Raw genomic sequence first — 20941 nt, 5'->3', positions numbered from 1 at the left:
GGAGATCGGTACCCTTTAAGGGAACCGTCGCCCCTAAAAATCAGCTCACGCATGGCGTCCCACATCGCAGGAGAGGGTACATGGGAGGAGAGACACTCCACATTCTCGCCTGTTGTTGGTTCGGGGAGATCGGAGCCTTGAAAGAATCTGTTACTACTTCATCCAGGTAAAATTTAAAAAATGAAGCGTTTTTAAAATTTAAATTTAAAATAAAATTAAAATAAGTTTTTGGTCAGAATACGGACCCGTGTGCCTCCTACGGACACTAAGCATGAACTGCTTCTCTAGGAGCCAGCATAAGGGTGTATACTGCAGAGGAGGAGCTAACTTTCTTTGTATTAACTTAGTGTCAGCCTCCTAGTGGTAACAGCAATACACCCACGGTCCTGTGTCCCCCAATGAGGCGAAGGAGAAATAAGTTATGGCTCTTAGAATATAGACACAAATGTTATTTTGGGGAATGCTTGAGGTCTTGTCTTTTGTGTGATGAACTGTAAATGTAGTTGGTAGAATTTTTGGTCTGATTCCTGTATAAAAGAAAAATAATTTTTTGGGGGGAAATGGCAAAAAAAAAAAATTTTCATGGGCCCTGGGCGAAAGAGTCCCGGTGGGCCCCTTTAACACATACCACAATTCATAACGCACCGATACGGCAGAGAAATATAGGTATAGTACAATGCCAAAGATTTCACTTACTACTTACATTACATGAGTGATATCTATTGTACATTCTACTTTAGCTCAGAAACCGGACAGTATAGTCCTCTATACAGAATAATGAGCCCCATATATTGCCCCATACAGTATAATGGCCCCATATAGTGCTCCATACAGTATAATTGGCACCACATAGTCCTCTATACAGAATAATGAGCCCCATATATTGCTCCAAACAGAATAATGAGCCCAATATTATGCTCCATACAGAATAATGAGCCTCATATAATGCTCCATACAGTATAATGGGCACCACAGAGTGCTCCATACAGAATGAGCTGCATATATTGCTCCATACGAAATTGACCCCATATAATGCTCCATACAGTATAGTGAGCCACATATAATTCTCCATACAGTATATGATGGGCCCCATCTATTGCTCCATATATAATGGGCCTCATATAATGCTCCATACAGTATATGATCGGCCCCATACAGTATACTGAGTCCCATATATTGCTCCATACAGAATGGGCCCCATATAATGCTCCATATATAATTAGCCATATAAAATGCTCCATATATAATTAGTCCCATAAGATGCTTCATAATATTATTGGCCCCATATACTGCTCCGTATGTAAATGGCCCCATATACTGCTCCATATTGAATTGGCCACATAAGATGCTCCATATTAAATTGGTCCCATATAATGCTCCCTATAGAATTCGCTTCATAAGATGCTCCCTATATTATTGGCCCCATAAGATACTCCATATAGAATTAGCCCCATATAATGCTACATATATGGGCCCCTTCTGATGGTCCCCATATATTGCTCCAAATATTTAAAAAAAAAAGAAATACTCACCTCTCGTCGCTGCTCTGCTCTGGACTCCTTAGCGTCGGCGTCTTCCTGCTCTGTGCTGCGACTGCTCAGGCAGAGGGTGCGCACTGGTGACGTCATCTCGCCCTCTGACCTGAACGTCACAGTCAGAGGATGGAAGACCCTGCAGCGCTGGAACCGGGAGAGGTAAGTATCGTAGGTGGGGGGTCCACTCGCGGGGGGCCGGCACTATAGCGCGCCAGTATCCCCGACGGCGAGTGGGCCCCCTGCCTGCTCAGAGCCCCGGCACTTGCCCGGGTGCGCCGGGTGCTGACGCCGGCCCTGATTGTACACATACACAGGTGTTTCTCACAAAATTAGAATAGCATGAAAAAGTTAATTTATTTCAGTTCTTCAATACAAAAAGAGAAACTCATGTTATTACATAGTCATTACAAACAGAGTGATGTGTTTATTTGTTAAAGTTGATGATTATGGCTTACAGACAATGAAAACCCAAAAGTCATTATCTCAGTAAATTAGAATACTTTATAACGCTAGCTTGAAAAATTATTTTAAAATCCGAAATGTTGGCCTACTGAAATGTATGTTCAGTAAATGCACTCAATACTTGGTCGGGGCTCCTTTTGCATCAATTACTGCATCAATGCGGTGTGGCATGGATGCCATCAACCTGTGGCACTGCTGAGGTGTTATGGAAGCCCAGGTTGCTTTGATAGCAGCCTTCAGCTCATCTGCATTGTTGGGTCTGGTGTCTCTCATCTTCTTCTTGACAATACCCTATAGAATCTCTATGGGGTTAAGGTCAGGCAAATTTGCTGGTCCTTCAAGTACAGTGATACTGTTGTTTTTAAGCCAGGTATTGGCACCTGTCCACACTGCCAAAAGTACCAAGTCCTGCTGGAGAATGAAATTTCCATCTCCAAAAAGCTTGTCGGCAGAGGGAAGCATGAAGTGCTCCAAAATTTCCTGGTAAATGGCTGCGCTGACTTTGGTCTTGATAAAACACAGTGAACCTACACTAGCCGATGACATGGCTCCCCAAACCATCACTGATTGTGGAAACTTCACACTAGACCTCAAGCAGCATGAATTGTGTGCCTCTCCACTCTTCCTCCAGACTCTGGGACTTTGATTTCCAAATGAAATGCAAAGTTTACTTTTATCTGAAAGCTACACCTTGCACCACTGAGCAACAGTACAGTTCTTTTTCTCCTTGGCCAAGGTAAGACACTTATAGTGTTGTCTATTGCTCATGAGTGGCTTGAGCCAATTAATGCAACACTTAAAGCCCATGTCCTGGATACGTCTGTGTGTGGTGGCTCTTGAAGCATTGACTCCAGCAGCAGTCCACTCCTTGTGAATCTCCCTCAAATTTTTGAATGGCCTTTTCTTAACATTCCTTTCAAGGCTGCGATTATCCCGGTTGCTTGTGCACCTTTTTCTACCACACTTTTTCCTTCCACTCAACTTTCCATTAATGTGATTGGATACAGCACTCTGTAAACAGCCAGCTTCTTTAGCAATTACCTTTTGTGGCTTATCCGCCTTGTGTGGAGTGTGTCAATGACTGCTTTCTGGACATCTGTCAATTCAGCATTCTTTCCCATGATTGTGGAGCTACCTAAACAGACTAAGGGACCTTTTTAAACGCTTAGGAAGCCTTTGTAGGTGTATTTTTTGTTAATTCTATTTTACTGAGATAATGACCTTTTGGGTTTTCATTGACTGTAAGGGTATGTTTCCACGGTCAGGAACCGGCAGCGCTTTGGACGCAGCACATGTCCACTCCATCTAAAGCGCTGCTGGCTTTTGAACGCCAGTGATTCTGCATGTCTTCATTGAACCGTGCGGAATTACCGCATCCTATACATTGGACGGTGATATTTATGTTGCAGAGATGGAGCATCTCGGCAAGATAAATTGACATGCTGCAGTCTGGAAAGACGCAACGCATGTGCGTCTGTGCAGGGAAGCCGGAGGTGTCCCTGCATGCATAGTGGACATGGGATTTCTTCCACTCCCATCCACTATGCTGTAACATCTGGCCGCTGCGGGTTTGACACTGCGGGTGAACGCAGCGTTAAACCTGCAACTTTTACTGACCGTGGAAAAATACCCTTAGCCATAATCATCAACATTAACAGAAATAAACACTTGAAAGAGATCACTCTGTTTGTAATGCCTCTATATAATGAGTTTCACTTTTTGCATTGAAGAACTGAAATAAATTAACTTTTTGATGATCTAATCTTGTGTTGAGCAGCACGTGTGTGTGTGTGTGTGTGTGTGTGTGTGTGTGTGTGTGTGTGTGTGTGTGTGTGTGTGTGTGTGTGTGTGTGTGTGTGTGTGTGTATGTATATGTATGTGTGGATAGATAGATGGATAGATAGATGGATAGATAGATAGATAGATGGATATACAGTACAGACCAAAAGTTTGGACACACCTCATTTAAAGATTTTTCTGTATTTTCATGACTATGAAAATTGTACATTCACACTGAAGGCATCAAAACTATGAATTAACACATATGGAATGATATACTTAACAAAAAAGTGTGAAATAACTGAAATTATGTCTTATACTCTAGGTTCTTCAAAGTAGCCACCTTTTGCTTTGATGACTGCTTTGCACACTCTTGGCATTCTCTTGATGTGCTTCAAGAGGTAGTCACCGGGAATGGTCTTCCAACAATCTTGAAGGAGTTCCCAGAGATGCTTAGCACTTGTTGGCCCTTTTGCCTTCACTCTGTGGTCCAGCTCACCAAACCATCTCCATTGGGTTCAGGTCTGGTGACTGTGGAGGCCAGGTCATCTGGCGTACCACCCCATCACTCTCCTTCTTGGTCAAATAGCCCTTACACAGCCTGGAGGTGTGTTTGGGGTCATTGTCCTGTTGAAAAATAAATGATGGTCCAACTAAACGCAAACCGGATGGAATAGCATGCCGTTGCAAGATGCTGGGGTAGCCATGCTGGTTCAGTATGCCTTCAATTTTGAATAAATCCCCAACAGTGTCACCAGCAAAGCACTCCTAGACCATCACACCTCCTCCTCCATGCTTCACGGTGGGAACCAGGCATGTAGAGTCCATCTGTTCACCTTTTCTGCGTCACACAAAGACATAGTGGTTGGCACCAAAGATCTCAAATTTGGACTCATCAGACCAAAGCACAGATTTCTACTGGTCTAATGTCCATTCCTTGTGTTCTTTAGCTCAAACATGTCTCTTCTGCTTGTTGCCTGTCCTTAGCAGTGGTTTCCTAGCAGCTAATTTACCATGAAGGCCTGCTGCACAAAGTCTCCTCTTAACAGTTGTTGTAGAGATGTGTCTGCTGCTAGAACTCTGTGTGGCATTGACCTGGTCTCTAATCTGAGCTGCTGTTAACCTGCGATTTCTGAGGCTGGTGACTCGGATAAACTTATCCTCAGAAGCAGATGTGACTCTAGGTCTTCCTTTCCTGGGGCGGTCCTCATGTGAGCCACTGCACTTGGGGACACCTTCAAAGTTTTCCCAATTTTTCGGACTGACTGACCTTCATTTCTTAAAGTAATGATGGCCACTCGTTTTTCTTTACTTAGCTGCTTATTTCTTGCCATAATACAAATTCTAACAGTCTATTCAGTAGGACTATCAGCTGTGTATCCACCAGACTTCTGCACAACTGATGGTCCCAACCCCATTTATAAGGCAAGAAATCCAACTTATTTAAAAATGACAGGGCACACCTGTGAAGTGAAAACCATTCCCGGTGACTACTTCTTGAAGCTCATCAAGAGAATGCCAAAAGTGTGCAAAGCAGTCATCAAAGCAAAAGGTGGCTAGTTTGAAGAACCTAGAATATAAGACATAATTTCAGTTGTTTCACACTTTTTTTGTTAAGTATATAATTCCACATGTGTTAATTCGTAGTTTTGATGCCTTCAGTGTGAATGTACAATTTTCAGTGTCATAAAAATACAGAAAAATCTTTAAATGAGAAGGTGTGTCCAAACTTTTAGTCTGTACTGTAGATTCAAAAAAAGCTGAAGCAGTACACCATATCCAGATTCACAAAGTGCTCTTTAATAGCCCATCTTGCGACATTTCGGTCCTGGGTACAGACCTTTTTCAAGTCTGTGCCCAGGACTGAAACGTCGCCACATGGGCTATTAAAGATAATCTGTCACCTACTTTTTCGTATATAAGTTTCAGCCATCGCCATCAGGGGCTTATCTACAGCATACTGTAATGCTGTAGATAAGCCTCCGATGTAACCTGAAAGATAAGAAAAACAGGTTAGATTATACTCACCTGGAGGGGCGGTCCGGTTCGATGGGCGTTGCAGTCCGGGTCCGGCACCTCCCATCTTTATTCGATGACGTCCTCTTCCTTGCATCCTGTCGCTGCTCCTGTGCAGGCGTACTTTGTCTGCCCTGTTGAGGGCAGCGTAAAGTACTGCAGTGTGCAGGCGCCGGGGATCTCTGACCTTTCCCGGCGCCTGCGCACTGCAGTACTTTGCTCCGCCCTCGACAGGGCAGATAAAGTACGCCTGCGCAGGAGCCGCGACAGGAAGCAAGGAAGAGTACATCATTGCATGAATGTGGGAGGCGCCGGACCGCAACGTCCATCGGTTTTATAAGCAGTTTCTGATGAAGATAGGCAATCTTGCATTTGCATCAAAGAAGGGGGAAACGGAAGAGCAGTTGTTTCTTACATTGGGTTCACCAAGAGGCTTTGTTTAACTCTTTCCCAAGTCCAGTTTAATCCCTGATGTCAGGCTTGGTCATGACTTGGAAAGGGTTAAACAAAGCCTCTTGGTGAACCCAATGTAAGAAATAACTTTGCAAGGCAAGTTTGCCTGTCTTCATCAGAAACTGCTTATAAAACCCTGACTTCTAGGATTAGAGACCGTGCTGTATCTCCCTCAGACTAGTTAATCCATCAGTACTTTATACTCCCTTACCCTCAGCACAACACACTTTAAACTGTGCTGGCTCCGTTCAAGGTGTGTCGGCACTCGTGGTCCAGGGGCTGTGATTGGGTGCCAGGCATCACGTGTCATTCCGCCACATCAGCGCTGGCGTCAGTGTTCCCGCCTTTGGACAAACTGAACATGAAGAGGAAGTCCAGGATGAGCTGCAGCCGTGGCTTTCTCTTCATATTCAGTTTGTTCAAAGGCGGAGGCAGTGACACGAGCACTAATTGGGCATTGGTGTCACGTGTCACACCGCATCACAGCCCCGAGGAGAGCGAATACCAGACCACTGGAACAGAGCAGGCACGGGAGGAGAGTATAAGCTTTATTATTTTATTGGGGCTGAACACTTAGTTAAGAAGGGGTTTTTTCATGTAGTGGACAACCTCTTTTAAGGGGGTTAATGTGAACTATAAAAATAAAACCGCAATGGCTTAAGTCCAGTCCTTAACCTCTAACTGTAAAATGTGGCTATATGTCATAGTATACCTTTTATTTTTTAAAAGCAGTATACAGTATATAACCTACAGAAGGTTAGGTTACCTTTGCTCTGTAATACTTTAATTTGATAATGCATCTCGTAAATGGTTTTACAACCTAGAATTTGTGATAATGCTAAACTTTCTAAATTGATAGAAATAGGAGTTGGGCAGTAAAGCTAGCACCCCAATTTCTGGGGAGAAAAAAAATGCAAAACCTAATTAATACATCCAGACCAGCATGTTTAAAAAATTTTTCTTATAGGGATCACCTATTTAGTTTTTAGACCTTGCTAACCACTCCTTTCCAATTCTGTCAGCATTAGCTATTCTACATGTTAAACTAAAGGAATAACTGAAGTCTTCTTTTTCTTGTCAAGATACTGATATATTTGCATTGTTTCCTTTGACTTAGGGTACCGTCACACATTGAAATTTCCATCGCTACGACGTTACGATTCGTGACGTTCTAGCGATATCGTTACGATATCGCTGTGTCTGACACGCTACTGCGATCAGACACCCTGCTGAGAATCGTACGTCGTAGCAGATCGTTTGGAACTTTCTTTCGTCGCTTGATCACCCGCTGACATCGCTGGATCGTTGTGTGTGACAGCGATCCAGCGATGTCTTCGCTTGTAACCAGGGTAAACATCGGGTAACTAAGCGCAGGGCCGCGCTTAGTAACCCGATGTTTACCCTGGTTACAAGCGTAAACGTAAAAAAACAAACCGTACATACTCACCCGTCGGTGTCCTTCAGGTCCCTTGCCGTCTGCTTCCTGCTCTGAGTGCCGGCCGGAAAGTGAGAGCAGAGCGCAGCGGTGCTGCGATCTGCTCTCACTGTACGGCTGCACTCAGAGCAGGAAGCAGACGGCAAGGGACCTGAAGGACACCGACGGGTGAGTATGTACGGTTTGTTTTTTTACGTTTACGCTTGTAACCAGGGTAAACATCGGGTTACTAAGCGCGGCCCTGCGCTTAGTTACCCGATGTTTACCCTGGTTACCCGGGGACTTCGGCATCGCTCCAGCGCCGTGATTGCAACGTGTGACCGCAGTCTACGACGCTGGAGCGATGATTATACGACGCTGCGACGTCCCGAATCGTGCCGTCGCAGCGATGAAAATTTCAATGTGTGACGGTACCCTTATAGTGCTAACGTGGATATCTTGTCATTTATTTCTATTTCGTTTGTCTTTCAGTCTCATACATATGTGAATACGACCAGTGGGGAAGAGGAAATGGGTGGTCGCCATTGCATGCACTCCTTGCCTGAAGCACGTGCATCATACCATGATCCACCAAGGCATGTGTTAGGTCCTGGTTGTTCGATGGAAGAACGGAATCCACAAGTCTTTCTCCAGCCTGGTGAAGTGAAATTTGTACTTGGTCCAGCACCGGCCTACAGACGACTGCCATTGCGGGGAGAAAGCTTTTGTCGGCACCATAGAGATTGTCAAGGCCATGTCTGTGCTGGAGAGAGAGAGCACTTACCTCCACATAACAACAATAATGAGTGCAAGGAACAGTGGGGTTCACACAAGTGTGCCTATGAAAATATCAATGGCTTAGTACCATCAGGAAGCATTGCTCTGCGAAGGGGTAATGCAAACAGGAGTCTCAAATTATCAACCGAGGGACTGCCATACAGCAGTTGTTCACACCGCAGGACGGCAATGTTGCACTACGAGAACCTACCCCCACTGCCTCCTGTTTGGGAGTGTCAGTCCCTACAACACGATGATGATGAGGAAGAGGAGGATGAAGAAGATGATTCCACTGATGCCATGACACCATCTCTTAATGGATACCATGATGACCCAGTGCAAAACTACATAAATGCTGAGAGTATTAATGCATGTGGTGGGCATCATCATCATCATCGACCAGACTGCCAGCCACTGAGAAGTTGCCCTCCCAACGTGTTCAACTTTGACTTCAGAAGGCCACGTACAGAACAGAGGCAACTCAACTATATTCAGGTGGAGCTGGAGGGGAAAAATGAAGGAAAAGGGAGGCAGATTCCTCAGATAACCTGTACGCCTGCTCCCAATCACCCACCGCGCCGAGCAGACTCTTATGCTGTCATTGACCTTAAAAAGACAGCTGCAATGTCCAGCCTACAAAGAGCTATGCCCCGTGATGACGGCACCTCTAGGAAAACCCGACACAACAGCACGGACCTTCCTCTGTAAAAGCTGCTTGTTCTTACCCCATCTTCTTTTGATCTTCTCTAAAAGCCATCTCTACTGATCTTACCTTGGCTTTTATTTTCATTTTTGCCCAAAGCAGTGCAAACTCTTAAACTATGTAGAAAGTGAAGGCCTACTTTCCAGGATATGAAGATGCAAAAGTAGCTGCCGAAGAGAATACTGGGTGGGGTGTTTTTTTTTGTTTTGTTTCTTTTTTTTTTGGGGGGGGGGGCGAAGCCTGTGTTGGCACCTTGATAAAATTTAGCTTTTTGGTGTTTTTTTTTTTTTTATTTTATTTTTTTTGTTACTAAAGTTACTTTTGTAAATAATGTTTTCCATTTCAGATTAATTTATTAATTTAACTTATTTTTTCTATTTATTTTTGTATAACCATTCCATGCCTTATTGTGCCCTCCATACTTATTAAGCACTGCTTCTAAGCAGACACTTAAGGTCACTTTTTTTGACCAATGTGCGTTACTGGTTTTAAACTTTGTACCTCTTCTGATACCGTCAGAACAATGCCATGTTACAGAGAAAAAAATGTATATGCCCCTGTTATTGCAATTTTTTATTTCCAGACTCTAATTGTAAGTGCTAATTTAAGAATGTGATGGTCCTTTATGGAAAAACATGTATGAATATATAGACATTTATATAAAGATATAAGGGGCTTGGAGAAAACTAAGTTGCATCAAAGACTGAATGATACTTATAAGGAATAGATACAAGCCCAATATTTTATGCATCTACTTGAATGAAAAGTGCCAAATGTTGCTACCTGTGCCAAGATGAAAATATCCGATCACAGATACTTTCCTTTAATCCGGCACCTTTTGCAGATTTTCTAGATAATTTCAAGATTCTTAAGAAGGGATTTTCAAATAATGTAGTTATTGCATTGATGAGCAAACTTGGTTAGTTACTGAGTGAGTTTTCCAAATCTAAGTTGTGATAAGTAACCCAAATGCCTCCTAAAAGGACATGACTTTCTATCAGAAGCTGGGCCTGAAATTCTGGATCAAGGTTCAAGATCTTGCCGTTTCACTGCAAGAGGGATTGAGGGTAGTGAGAATCCACTACCAGAAATTTTGGACCTGACTTTTGCTGCAAAGTCAGGCCCCTTTGGGGGGACATAAGGGTGACTTTAATGAGCACTTTTGACATTTTGACTTGGACATCAGTCTGGGGCTAGCCATTCATTTATTAAAGGCAATCTGTCAGCAGACTTTTGCTACCTCATCTGAGAACAGTAAAATGGAGGAAAAGAGACCCTGATTCCAATGATATCACTTAGTTTACTGAGTGCAGCAGTTGTGATGGAATCAGTTTTTAGAAGTAGCAGTACATTGTATATTGACAGTAACCTGCTAATCAGTGCTGGGAGTGGAGTTGGACCAGTATGCACGTGAGCTGTAGTCCTGTAGTGTAATCTCTTGCTGATAAAACACTCATGGAATTGAAACCGCACATTGTCTAATAAGTGACACATTGCTGAAGTCCATGTCCCAACCCCTACCTCATGCTGCCTACAGATTACACAGCAAAAAATTGCAGACAAATTCCCTTGAAATAAAGAGCAATCTCAGACTAGTGAAAGGTACTTGTTCAGTTTAATAGTGTACAAACTTAAGTGAGTTTTATTTTGCATAAGTGTTATTTAAATGTTTAAAGAGTGCAGATGTTTACTATAAAGGTCGCTTGGATATATTTTTGGCACCTATAGCAAATTGGTAATCTTGGCAAATCTGTATATATCAAAATTTCACATGGAGGTCAAGAAAAGATGATGGTAAGTACTGCAACATGCATCCATGAGTGTGAGCAGTTTTGTTGGTCTGAATATTTTCCCCACCAATATTGCAAATTGTTAAGTGTGCCTTTCATTGTGCTTTTTTTTTTGGCATTTGTAAAAAGAAAACAGCAGTATAAATGGTTTATAAGTAAACCTAATAGGGGTACAATGCTCTTTTATATGTTATAAGTAGGGGAATACTATCTGCCTGCTAACATGTAAGAACTGCACATCTAGGATGATGCATTCAGGTACTATAAAACCTTGTTCTAATGCACATTTTGCACATTTACATGTACAAATTGCCTGCATGATATCCAAACATAAATTAGTTATCACCTGTTCATTCATTTAACTGTATTATATTTTTAACTCCTTATCTCCCCATGACTGATATAACCGTCATGGTGTGGTTTAGGCTGTGTGAAGCGGGGTCAGGAGCTGAGCCTGCACCACACATGGCAGATGCCAGCTCCAATAAATAGCAACTGTATAAAAGAGCCATTGTCAGAGCTGAGCTCCACCCATGGCTGTTAACCATTTAGATGTCCCTGTCAATTTCCCTATTAAATGGCAGAGTTGACGATGCTTGCGCAAACCAACTTCCATCGACTCCCTGCGACACGATAATGGGGAAACTGATGGGTTACAATGCCATCTCGATTCTCCTGTGATTAGAGACCATGATTTATGCTATATGCTGCAATATTATATAGTAGTGTATAGTATAAGTGATCAGGGGATTGCAGATTCAAGTCCCCTATGGGGATTAAAAAATAAAAGTTAACAGACAATTGAATCCCACTCCCCCTTTTTTTTTTTTTCTCTCTCTCATTAAAAGTATAGAAATTTGATGGAAAAATGTTATGGATCTCAAAATTTTCTTAGTTACATATTAAGAAAAATGTGTGATCTGATGTCTCTTTCCAGAGAAATCCAGACATCAGGGTATCATTTCATTCAGCTTCCTATGACGTACATGCCCATAGTGACGGCATAGGGGGGTTGAGCCTACTGACATTCCATTTAATTAGAATGCGGTTTGGGGTTTATTTTCCAGATTTGGGAGACCTTCTGACTATTGTGTGCCGAATTAAAGGAAATATACTGTGTGATTGTATTCTTCTAATTATCTAATATTACTGTAACTCTTTATCTATGTTAGTGTCCCCATGTGAGCAAGAAATCCAAATGGAGGCACTGTGAGTCACAGAAGTCCTTTAGTTGGTGTGAAGCCTTTATAAGCAGTGAGCCAATGCGTCTAAACGTATTAATTCAATGATTTATTTCATAAAGACTACAGTATAGCTAATTAAACTGCTGAATTATGTAATACCTTTACATCAACAGCCAAATAATGGACCGGAAAAGTAAAATAAAAATACACGATTTTGCTCTATCATGAATAACATTTTTATTTTTGGGGTATTTTTTTGGTACATTTATTTTGAAACGTGTAGCATATACCAAATTTGGCAAATGTTGCAGTGTTTATTTGCTTTGTACTGTCCAACTGTCTGTACCCGTTCTTATCGCACATATCGCAATAGATCACTATTTTCTTTACTCATTTTTGTCTTCATGGGACATGTTATGAATAATGGTCTATTGCTGACTGTTTACACTGATGTCAAAAGACTTTTTAACTGGTTACTTACTTTTTCTTATTGTATTCACACTGCTCTTTATTTTCAGTAGATTATTTGTCTCATGTTTGTAATATAACATTTCTGCTCTAACAGGTTCACTGTGCAAGCAAAAGTAATGTGATCATATATAGGTAGAGTAATAATTATTTGATGTACAATACTTTCATTTAATTCGCTGTTATAAACCGAATACATCCGTGCTGATGTCATGGAAATTTAGCGCACCTTAATAGGAGCTATAATACAGCTGTTTAAAACAGGAAAGGTAAAAGTATATAGAGATCTAGTTGGCCAATTTTTTTTTCTTAAAGTTAATAACGTCCGTAACATATTGTGGCATAAGATTTTAATGAGTGCTGTGAGCAGTCATTAATCTCTATTTTAATAATTTCCACACTCCTTTTACAGGAAGAACTGATGTTGTGTTCCCTTTAAATGTTGAAATAATTTGTTAAAAATGGTACAATTGCCTTTTGCTTGCCATGTGTTTAAATGAAAAGTGAAAAATGTTTTGTTTCATTTGCGCAGTTATTTGTATTCAGGTCAAACATCTGACTTTTGCACGTTTAGGGTTTTAATCTTTAAATGGGTTGTCTGGTCCAAATCGATAAATTTGTAATCACTCAGTGTAACTGCAGACTGAATCCCCCCAGCCTAGGCACTGTGTGCTGCAGGGATTCACCCGTTTCTTTTCTGGGACCGTAGGGTATATATGCGTTATATATACTCCCAGCCTGAACCCGACTAGTGGGCACGACCCTGCTTCATACACTTGTGTGGTGCAAGGCCACACCTTCTAGTAGTCCACACCCACTGGACGGCCCATGTTTAATTGGGGCGTGGCCTTGCTCAATACAAGTGTATGGAGTGAGACCGCACCCACTAGTCAGGCCCTGGCCGGGACTATGTATAACGCATACATCCTGGTCCTGGCTCAGAAACCAGTGAAACCCTGCTGTGCACAGTGCATGCCCTGGGGGGGATTCATTGGTCGGCAGCCACACAGTGTGATGGGAGTCTTATTGATTTGGACTGGACAACCCTTTAAATGAGGACTCTGCTGTAAATGTGGGTCTCCTGAATCTGGCATGATTTTTCGTTTTGTTCATGCACCTCTAGATACGGCCTCCCTCTTCTTTATATGTCTTTGGATGCCTCTGGTTATCAACTTTTCTCGGTGACTGTATTTTAAAGGACCATGCCCCAATAGCTAAAAATATTTACATTTAGGGAAGAAGGAGGGGTATCCTATGTCTGGAACAAAAAAAAATCATGCCAGATTCAGGACAACAGCAGCATTTACATCAGGTTAAAAATAAAAAAAATCATATTCATGTAAAGTGACAGGTGAAATTCCACTGAATTTTGTAGATAGGTCAAGAGTATTTGGAGGCTTAAAGGGAATCTTTCACCATGAAAATGCAGACCAATCTGCAGCCATCATGTTCTAGAGCAGGAGTTGCTGGGTGGATTGATAGTTGTTTGAGACGAGATTCAATATAACCTGTGATTGTGGGAAAAATAATCAGTATGGCCTGTGATTTAACCATTTAGTCCTCTGCTCTTTCTGGGGTTTTCAGTCCAGTGGGCGGTCCTATCAGTGACTGACAGCTGTCTAAGTGTGCATAATGAGCTAACTGTCTCTCTGATGGCTCTGCCCACAAACCCCAGAAAGAGCAGTGGATTAAAGACTTAAGGCCACATGCACACATTGAGTATTTGGTGAGTTTTTTACCCCAGTATTTGTAAGCCAAAACCAGGAGTGGAACAATTAGAGGAAAAGTATAATAGAAACACGTCACCTCTTCTGTATTTTTCACCCACTCCTGGTTTTGGCTTGCAAATAATGGGGTAAAAAACTCACCAAATACTCAATGTGTGCATGTGGCCTAAATCACAGGTTATACTGAATCTTGTCTCACCAAACTATATATCAATCTGCTTAGTTCCCCCGCTCTATAACATGATGACTGCTAATTGGACTTCATTTTCATGATGACCGGTTCCCTTTAACCTCTGCATGCTTCCTAAAAAGCATGTTCTCTAGCTTCAAGTGTAGATTCACAAGTGTATGTGTGTTTCATAGAGCTCAATCGGAACTGGTGTGGCTGACTAAAGGATCTTTACACTATTTCACCAATTGGAGCATCTTTTTTTTAACGAGTTTTTTCTGTTTTCTTTATTTTAATCTTGGAAGCAAAGCTTTCTGCTGGAACCACTCATAGATCAGCAAAGCTCACTTAGGCTATGTTCACACTTGCGTACTGGGGCTTTGTGGTCAGCTGCGTACTTCCTCCCTGGAGCTCCACCCACTTTTGCACTTCCGTTTAGACCCGCCTACTTCTGCATGCGTCCTACATGCCTATCTTTAACATTGGGTACGTAGGACATGGGAATGTATGCGGATGCGTCATTTTGACATGCCCGCCAACCGCATGGGGACGCAGTCATCCGCAAAGCCCTGGTTACGCAAGTGTGAACGTAGCCATAATTGAGTCAAATTACTGTACGATACACAGACTACATTTCCAGAAGGCCAGTCAGCCTTCTGGCGTTAATGGATGTTTTCATACTATGTGAGTGCTGTGCCTTTACCATGTGCTCCAAGAAAGCTGCAGACACATCATCGACATGGATCTTTACCCTAGTCACTTGACCAAGACCTTTTGCCCTATTTTGGTGGTATACCTCAGCACAGTCAGATGTGCTATTCCATACTGAGGCATCCAATAAAAACTCAAATAATGTGTTCTGTGAGACAGATGGCAGTTATTGACATCCATTACAAGTATGTCTGATGTCTTCATTGATGAGTTATCCTCCAAAAAACACGGCCAAAGCAGAAGGTGTGATATTGAGCCAGACTTGTAGCGATAGTTTGCATAGTTGCTGAGTACTTCTTATATAATCTATAGTGAATTAGATGGTAGAAAGCTGCTTACAGACTGACCCAAATGCTGTGTGCAACGCTATTTACGTAGCCGTTGCACAAAGGCAGATGACCAAGCACAAAGACAATGCACCAACACCACATTTTTCTTCGTTTCTCTAGTGTTGCATTGATTCAGTATTGTACATTCACATTCTCTGAATTGTGTGTATCATTTTATTTATTTATTTTGCTTTTCTAGTCTGGTGTGTGTATTATGGCCAACTGGACATTTCTGGGGGAAAAAAAAAATCTGTGACTTTGTTGTACCTATCCGTGGTCGTGTGTATTAAATATAGAGATTATATGGGTGGAGAATACATCTTTAAACTCTTCCTGTTTCAATTCCATTTTGGCTCAATGTAGAGCACTTTATTTTTTCTCATTCCATACCTCTTTATATTCCATCTATAAGATTATTAATGCAAATAAAATGAAAAGTGATTCCAAACAGAAAAAAACGAATGTTTTATTCGGCACCTTGAACATGCGGTGGCTGCATTGACATTGGCTTAGATACAGCCAATTAAAGATGGTACTAATGCAGTGGTTTTTTCTAGGTCTCCAAAGAAATATGTACCCATCTAAACACAAAAATCTGTTCTTATTGTGAAATTGCACAAATGTTGGGCAGTGTAAGCAGGCTCACAGTCACCTGACAAACAAGTGAAACGTTCCGTAAGGTGAAATGTTTTTTTTTTTTTAAGCTTGCTTAAAGGGAATCCGTCAACAGGTTTTTTCTACCTCATCTGAGAGCAGCCTGGTATAGGCGAAGAGAAGCTGAATCCAATGTTGCATCATTTAGATTACATGCTGCATCTGTTCTCACACAAAGCTTTTAGATTTAGAATGAAGCAAAGCTGAGAAAGCTAACTCCACCCTCACCAGGCTCTCCATTTACACATCCCTGAATTCTGTGTTTCAGTCTCTACATCCTGCTGTTTTCAGATTGCATACCAAAACCTGCTGACAGATTCCCTTTAAAAATCATTGTTCTCAGCAGCACATCATCCTGGATAAACTAGACATATGCTGCCGAGAACATAAACTGTATTTACTACTGATCTTCCTGTGCACACTGGAAGCAGTCTTGTTTAACCCATTTCCGACATGTGACGCTGCAGTCCCACAAATCGTCTTATATGTACACGACGTGATGATCACGTGGGCTTGCGCTGAGCACTGCCGTGATCAAATGCGAGTGTCAGCTCTATATGAGAGCTGACACCATGCAGTAATGCCAACAATCAATGCTAGCGCCGATCACGGGCATTTAACCCCTCTGATGCCGCTGCCAAAAGAAAGAAAGAGAGCTTCCTCTGTGCTCCCATCGGCACAACAAGTTTGCGATCGCATTGTGCCGATAGTCTCCGGAAGATGGCCATGGGGTCATCCAGGATGTTGGCCTGTAAGCTCCTGCTCAGAGCAGAAGTTGACACCGCTCCTCCCTGCACATGAGAAGCTGATCTAATGCTATTAGATCAACGATCCATAAACTGTAAAGTTGATGTCCCATCCTGTTAAAAAAAATAAAAAATAATAAAAAAAAATAACAAAAAAAGAAATATTATACCAATAAATACATTTATGCAAAAATAAACAAAGTACACATTTGGTATTGCCACATTCGTAATGACCCACCCTATAAAACTAGGGCAAAAAACTGCTATCATCATACCGCTGCACAAAAAGTGGAATAAAATATGATCAAAAAGACAAATGTAAATAAAAATTGGGTCTCTGAAAACCTCATCTTGTCCTGCAAAAGACAGGCTGTCATACAGTTTTGTCAGCGGAAAAAAAAAAGTTCTAGCTCTCAGAATAAAGCAAAGCAAAAATAATAATTTTTCTCTAAAAAAAATTTATTGCGTAAAAGTGCCAAAACATAAAAAAAATAAATGTCTGTAATCATACTGACCCGAGGAGTAAAGTTACCTTATCAATTTTACGACACACGGAACATTAAAAAAAAAATCCTGAATTGCTGGTCTTTCTTCATAATGCCTCCCAAAAATCTATAATAGAAAGTGATCAAAAAAATGTTGTGTGCCCGAAAATGGTATCAATAAAAATATCAACTTGTCCCACAAAAAAAAAGCCCTCACATGAGTCGGCAGAAATATTGAAAAATTATAGGTAAGTAAATATGGAGATGCAATAAGTTTGAACAATAAAAAGTCTTAATGCATGACAGCAGCCAAACATAAAAACCAATATAAATCTAGTATCGCTGTAATTGCACCGACCCGAAGAATAAAGTTAATCACTTGTACGAGGTACTATCACGAGGAACAGCAAAAAAAAACAATTCACTTGCTGTTTGATTTTTATTTTTTTTTTTCATTCTGCTTCCCAAAGGGCGCCATAAGGCTCGGCTCACCTTTATCCTGCGCTCTGTGCTGATCACTTACATCGGGTTTCCATGTAAATCTCTGAAATTTGTGATTCAGAGGGAACCTCTAGCGCAGGAGTAGGGAATATCCGTCCCGTGGGCTGCATGGCTTTTCATGCGGCCCACGGGCATTTCCCCGCAATCCTCGGGTGGAAGCTGTATGCTGTTAGCTGCCGACCCTTTAACTCCCAAGTGCGCGGTACTGAGCATTCATTACAGAATGCTGCCTGCCTGCACATGAATGGTGACATCAGGGTGGGCGGGGGTTAGTGTCTGGGTGGGTGGGGTTAGCGCCCAATGTACTCCCGTCCTGTCCCGGAAGAGGAGCTGCTGCCATCGTGTCCAGATCTATCTGCATGTTGGCAGCTCTGTGCCTGTCTGGTGATTTCTGTGCCTCTCAGCTATGTGCCCTAATATGATCTCTGTGCCCCCCAACTATATGCCCCTGTGATATCTGCCTCCCAGCTATGTGCCCCATGTGATCTCTGGCCCCCAGCTATGTGCCCCCTGTGATCTCTGTGCCCCATCTATGATCTCTGGCCCCTGCTATATGCCCCCCTGTGATCTGTGCCCCCCAACTATGTGCCCCCTGTGATCTCTGTGGCCCCAGCTATGTGATCCCTGTGTCCTAGCTATGTGCCCCCTGTTATTTCTGTGCCCGCAGTTATGTGCCCTGTGATCTCTCTGCCCCCCCCCCCAGCTATATGCCCATCTGTGATTTCTGTGCCCTCCAGCTATGTGCACCCCTGTGATCTCTGGCTCCCAGCTTTGTGCCCCCTGTGATCTATATGCCCCCCTGCAGTGATGTCTATTTCAGCCTCCCCGATGATGAATGTCTCAGTATCTCCTGTGATGTCCATGCCCCCTCAGCCCCTTCAGTAATTTATATGACCTCAGAGTCTCCTGTGATGAATATACAGCAGTCTCAATGTTTCCTATGTTATGTATGTACAGCAGTCCCATCGTCTCCTATGTAATGTATATACAGCTGTCTCAGCGTCTCCTATGTGATGTATATACAGCAGTCCCAGCGTCTCCTATGTGATGTATAGACAGCAGTCACAGCGTCTCCTGTGTGATACTTAGGCTACTTTCACACTAGCATCGGTACGGGGCCATCGCGCTGCGTCGGCCCGACGTACCGACGCATACTGTGCAAGCACCGCACAACGGGGGCAGTGGATGCTGTTTTTCCACGCATCTGCTGCCCCATTGTGAGGTGCGGGGAGGTGGGGGCGGAGTTCCGGGCGCGCATGCGCGGTCGGAAATGGAAGACCGTCGCCACAAAAAAGTTACATGTAACGTTTTTTGCTGCCGGCTGTCCGCCACAACACGACGCAACCGTCGCACGACGGTTGCGACGTGTGTCAATACGTCGCAATGCGTCGCTAATGTTAGTCTATGGGGAAAAAACGCATCCTGCAGACGACTTTGCAGGATGCGTTTCTTCGCCAAAACGACGCATTGCGACGTATGCAAAAAAAACTAGTGTGAAAGTAGCCTTATATAGCAGTCCCATCGTCTCCTATGTGGTGTATATGCAGCTGTGTCAGCGTCTCCTATGTGATGTATATACAGTAGTCCCAGCGTCTCCTATGGGATGTAAATGATTTACAAAACTTATGGCAAAAAGTTGACTGCTCTCCTGGCCGACATAAACCTGGAAAAGCAGCTGTGAGAAGCAACATGATCAGTATCCCCTAACATCACACCAAAGAGAAGTAGCTCCGGCCGTCACATTAAGGGTGAGTTACCGTATTTGTATTGACTAAATATACCGGGGTAATTTTCAAGGTGATCATTTGTGTGGCCCCAGAATGATGGTAGAAATTTCCAATTGGCCCCCGGCTAGAAAAAGGTTTCCCCACCCCTGCTCTAGTGGAAGATTCCCTATAATGAGGCAGATAGAGGTACTGTGGACACCGTTTGACCTGTGATCTGACGGTGACTTTTTTTTTTTTTTTAAGGCATGCATAAAAGCGCTGTCAGCCAGAGTTTTGTATACTTCTGAAATGGACAGCATTGAGCAAAAGCCAGACAGTCCAGAGTTACTCTGCTGCCTCATTACAGTAAATGGGGGTTTAATCTTGATCTCATCACTCAGAGATTTAGATGGAAACCCTGATGCAAGTGCTCAGCATAGAGCATCGGATAAATGTGATCCCAAACATTATAGAAAATGTTCCCAACAAAAGCTTCAACTCGATCCAGAAAAAATGCAAGTCCCCTCTCAGGTCTGTCATCTGTCAATGGAAATATAGGGGGCTTCCATGTTACTGGTAGCACAAAGGCTCTGTAAAAGTGATATGGCTTCTCGGCCCCCAAAAGATATTCAACAAATTCTACGTTCCCAAATGCCCCTCTGAGCCTTGCAGTGTGTGTAAACCACTTTTAGTGTCCACATGTTTGTAATTTCAGCAGCGGTGACAGCCCTCCTGGTTTACAGGTGCGTGTCTTCAGAAGTTTGAGCTGGGCACTACAACGTACTGGGCACTGCAATGACAGTTTTCAATTTGCTCAGTAACATCCTTTGTTTGTTTCTGGAAAACACTCAAGGAGTCAAAATCATCACTACGCCTGTAGATAAGCTCCCAGAGGGGTATAATTTCCAAAATGCGGTCCCTTGAGAGGGGATTCTGCTCAACTATCACTTAGGAGCTCTGTATATGAAGTCTACAAACTTCTAGCAAAATTTGCGCTCCAGAAGGCATAGTGCTCCATTCCTCCTAAGTTTAGCCGTGTGGCTAAGCAGCACTGTACAGCCACATATGGGATATTTCTACATTCAGCAGAGATTGTGGAATTTTTACCCATTTACCAGTGTAAAAATGTAAAATCTGGAGCTAAAACAAAATTTAGGTAGTAAAAATGTATTTTTTTCTTCACTGCCCAATGGTATAAAATTCTGTGACACACCTGTTTTTGTCAATATGATCACTGCACCCATAGATGAATTGAGAGGTTTAGTCTGCAAAATGGAGTAATTATGGGGGGATTCTGCTGTTTTGGCACCTTACAGGCTCTGCCAATGTGAC

The 20941-nt window shown here is 42.6% G+C and overlaps 1 protein-coding gene across 2 annotated transcripts in view; it reads left to right on the top strand.

Moving 5' to 3' along the window:
* Positions 1-17781, top strand: part of FRS3 (fibroblast growth factor receptor substrate 3) — a 65431-nt gene extending 47650 nt beyond the window's left edge. Inside the window, exon 7 of one of the 2 annotated variants that reach the window (XM_077295289.1) lies at positions 8152-17781. In XM_077295289.1, coding sequence (XP_077151404.1) covers positions 8152-9144 — 993 coding nt within the window. In that variant the 3' untranslated portion in view covers positions 9145-17781. The remainder of the gene's footprint in view (positions 1-8151) is intronic. The other variant, XM_077295290.1, reaches the window with a different exon arrangement.
* Positions 17782-20941: the final 3160 nt, after the last annotated feature.

This window comes from Ranitomeya variabilis, chromosome 3 (genome assembly GCF_051348905.1).
Source record: "Ranitomeya variabilis isolate aRanVar5 chromosome 3, aRanVar5.hap1, whole genome shotgun sequence".
In the NCBI taxonomy this organism is placed as follows: Eukaryota; Metazoa; Chordata; class Amphibia; order Anura; family Dendrobatidae; genus Ranitomeya; species Ranitomeya variabilis.
This window is presented reverse-complemented; position numbering and strand designations above follow the sequence as displayed.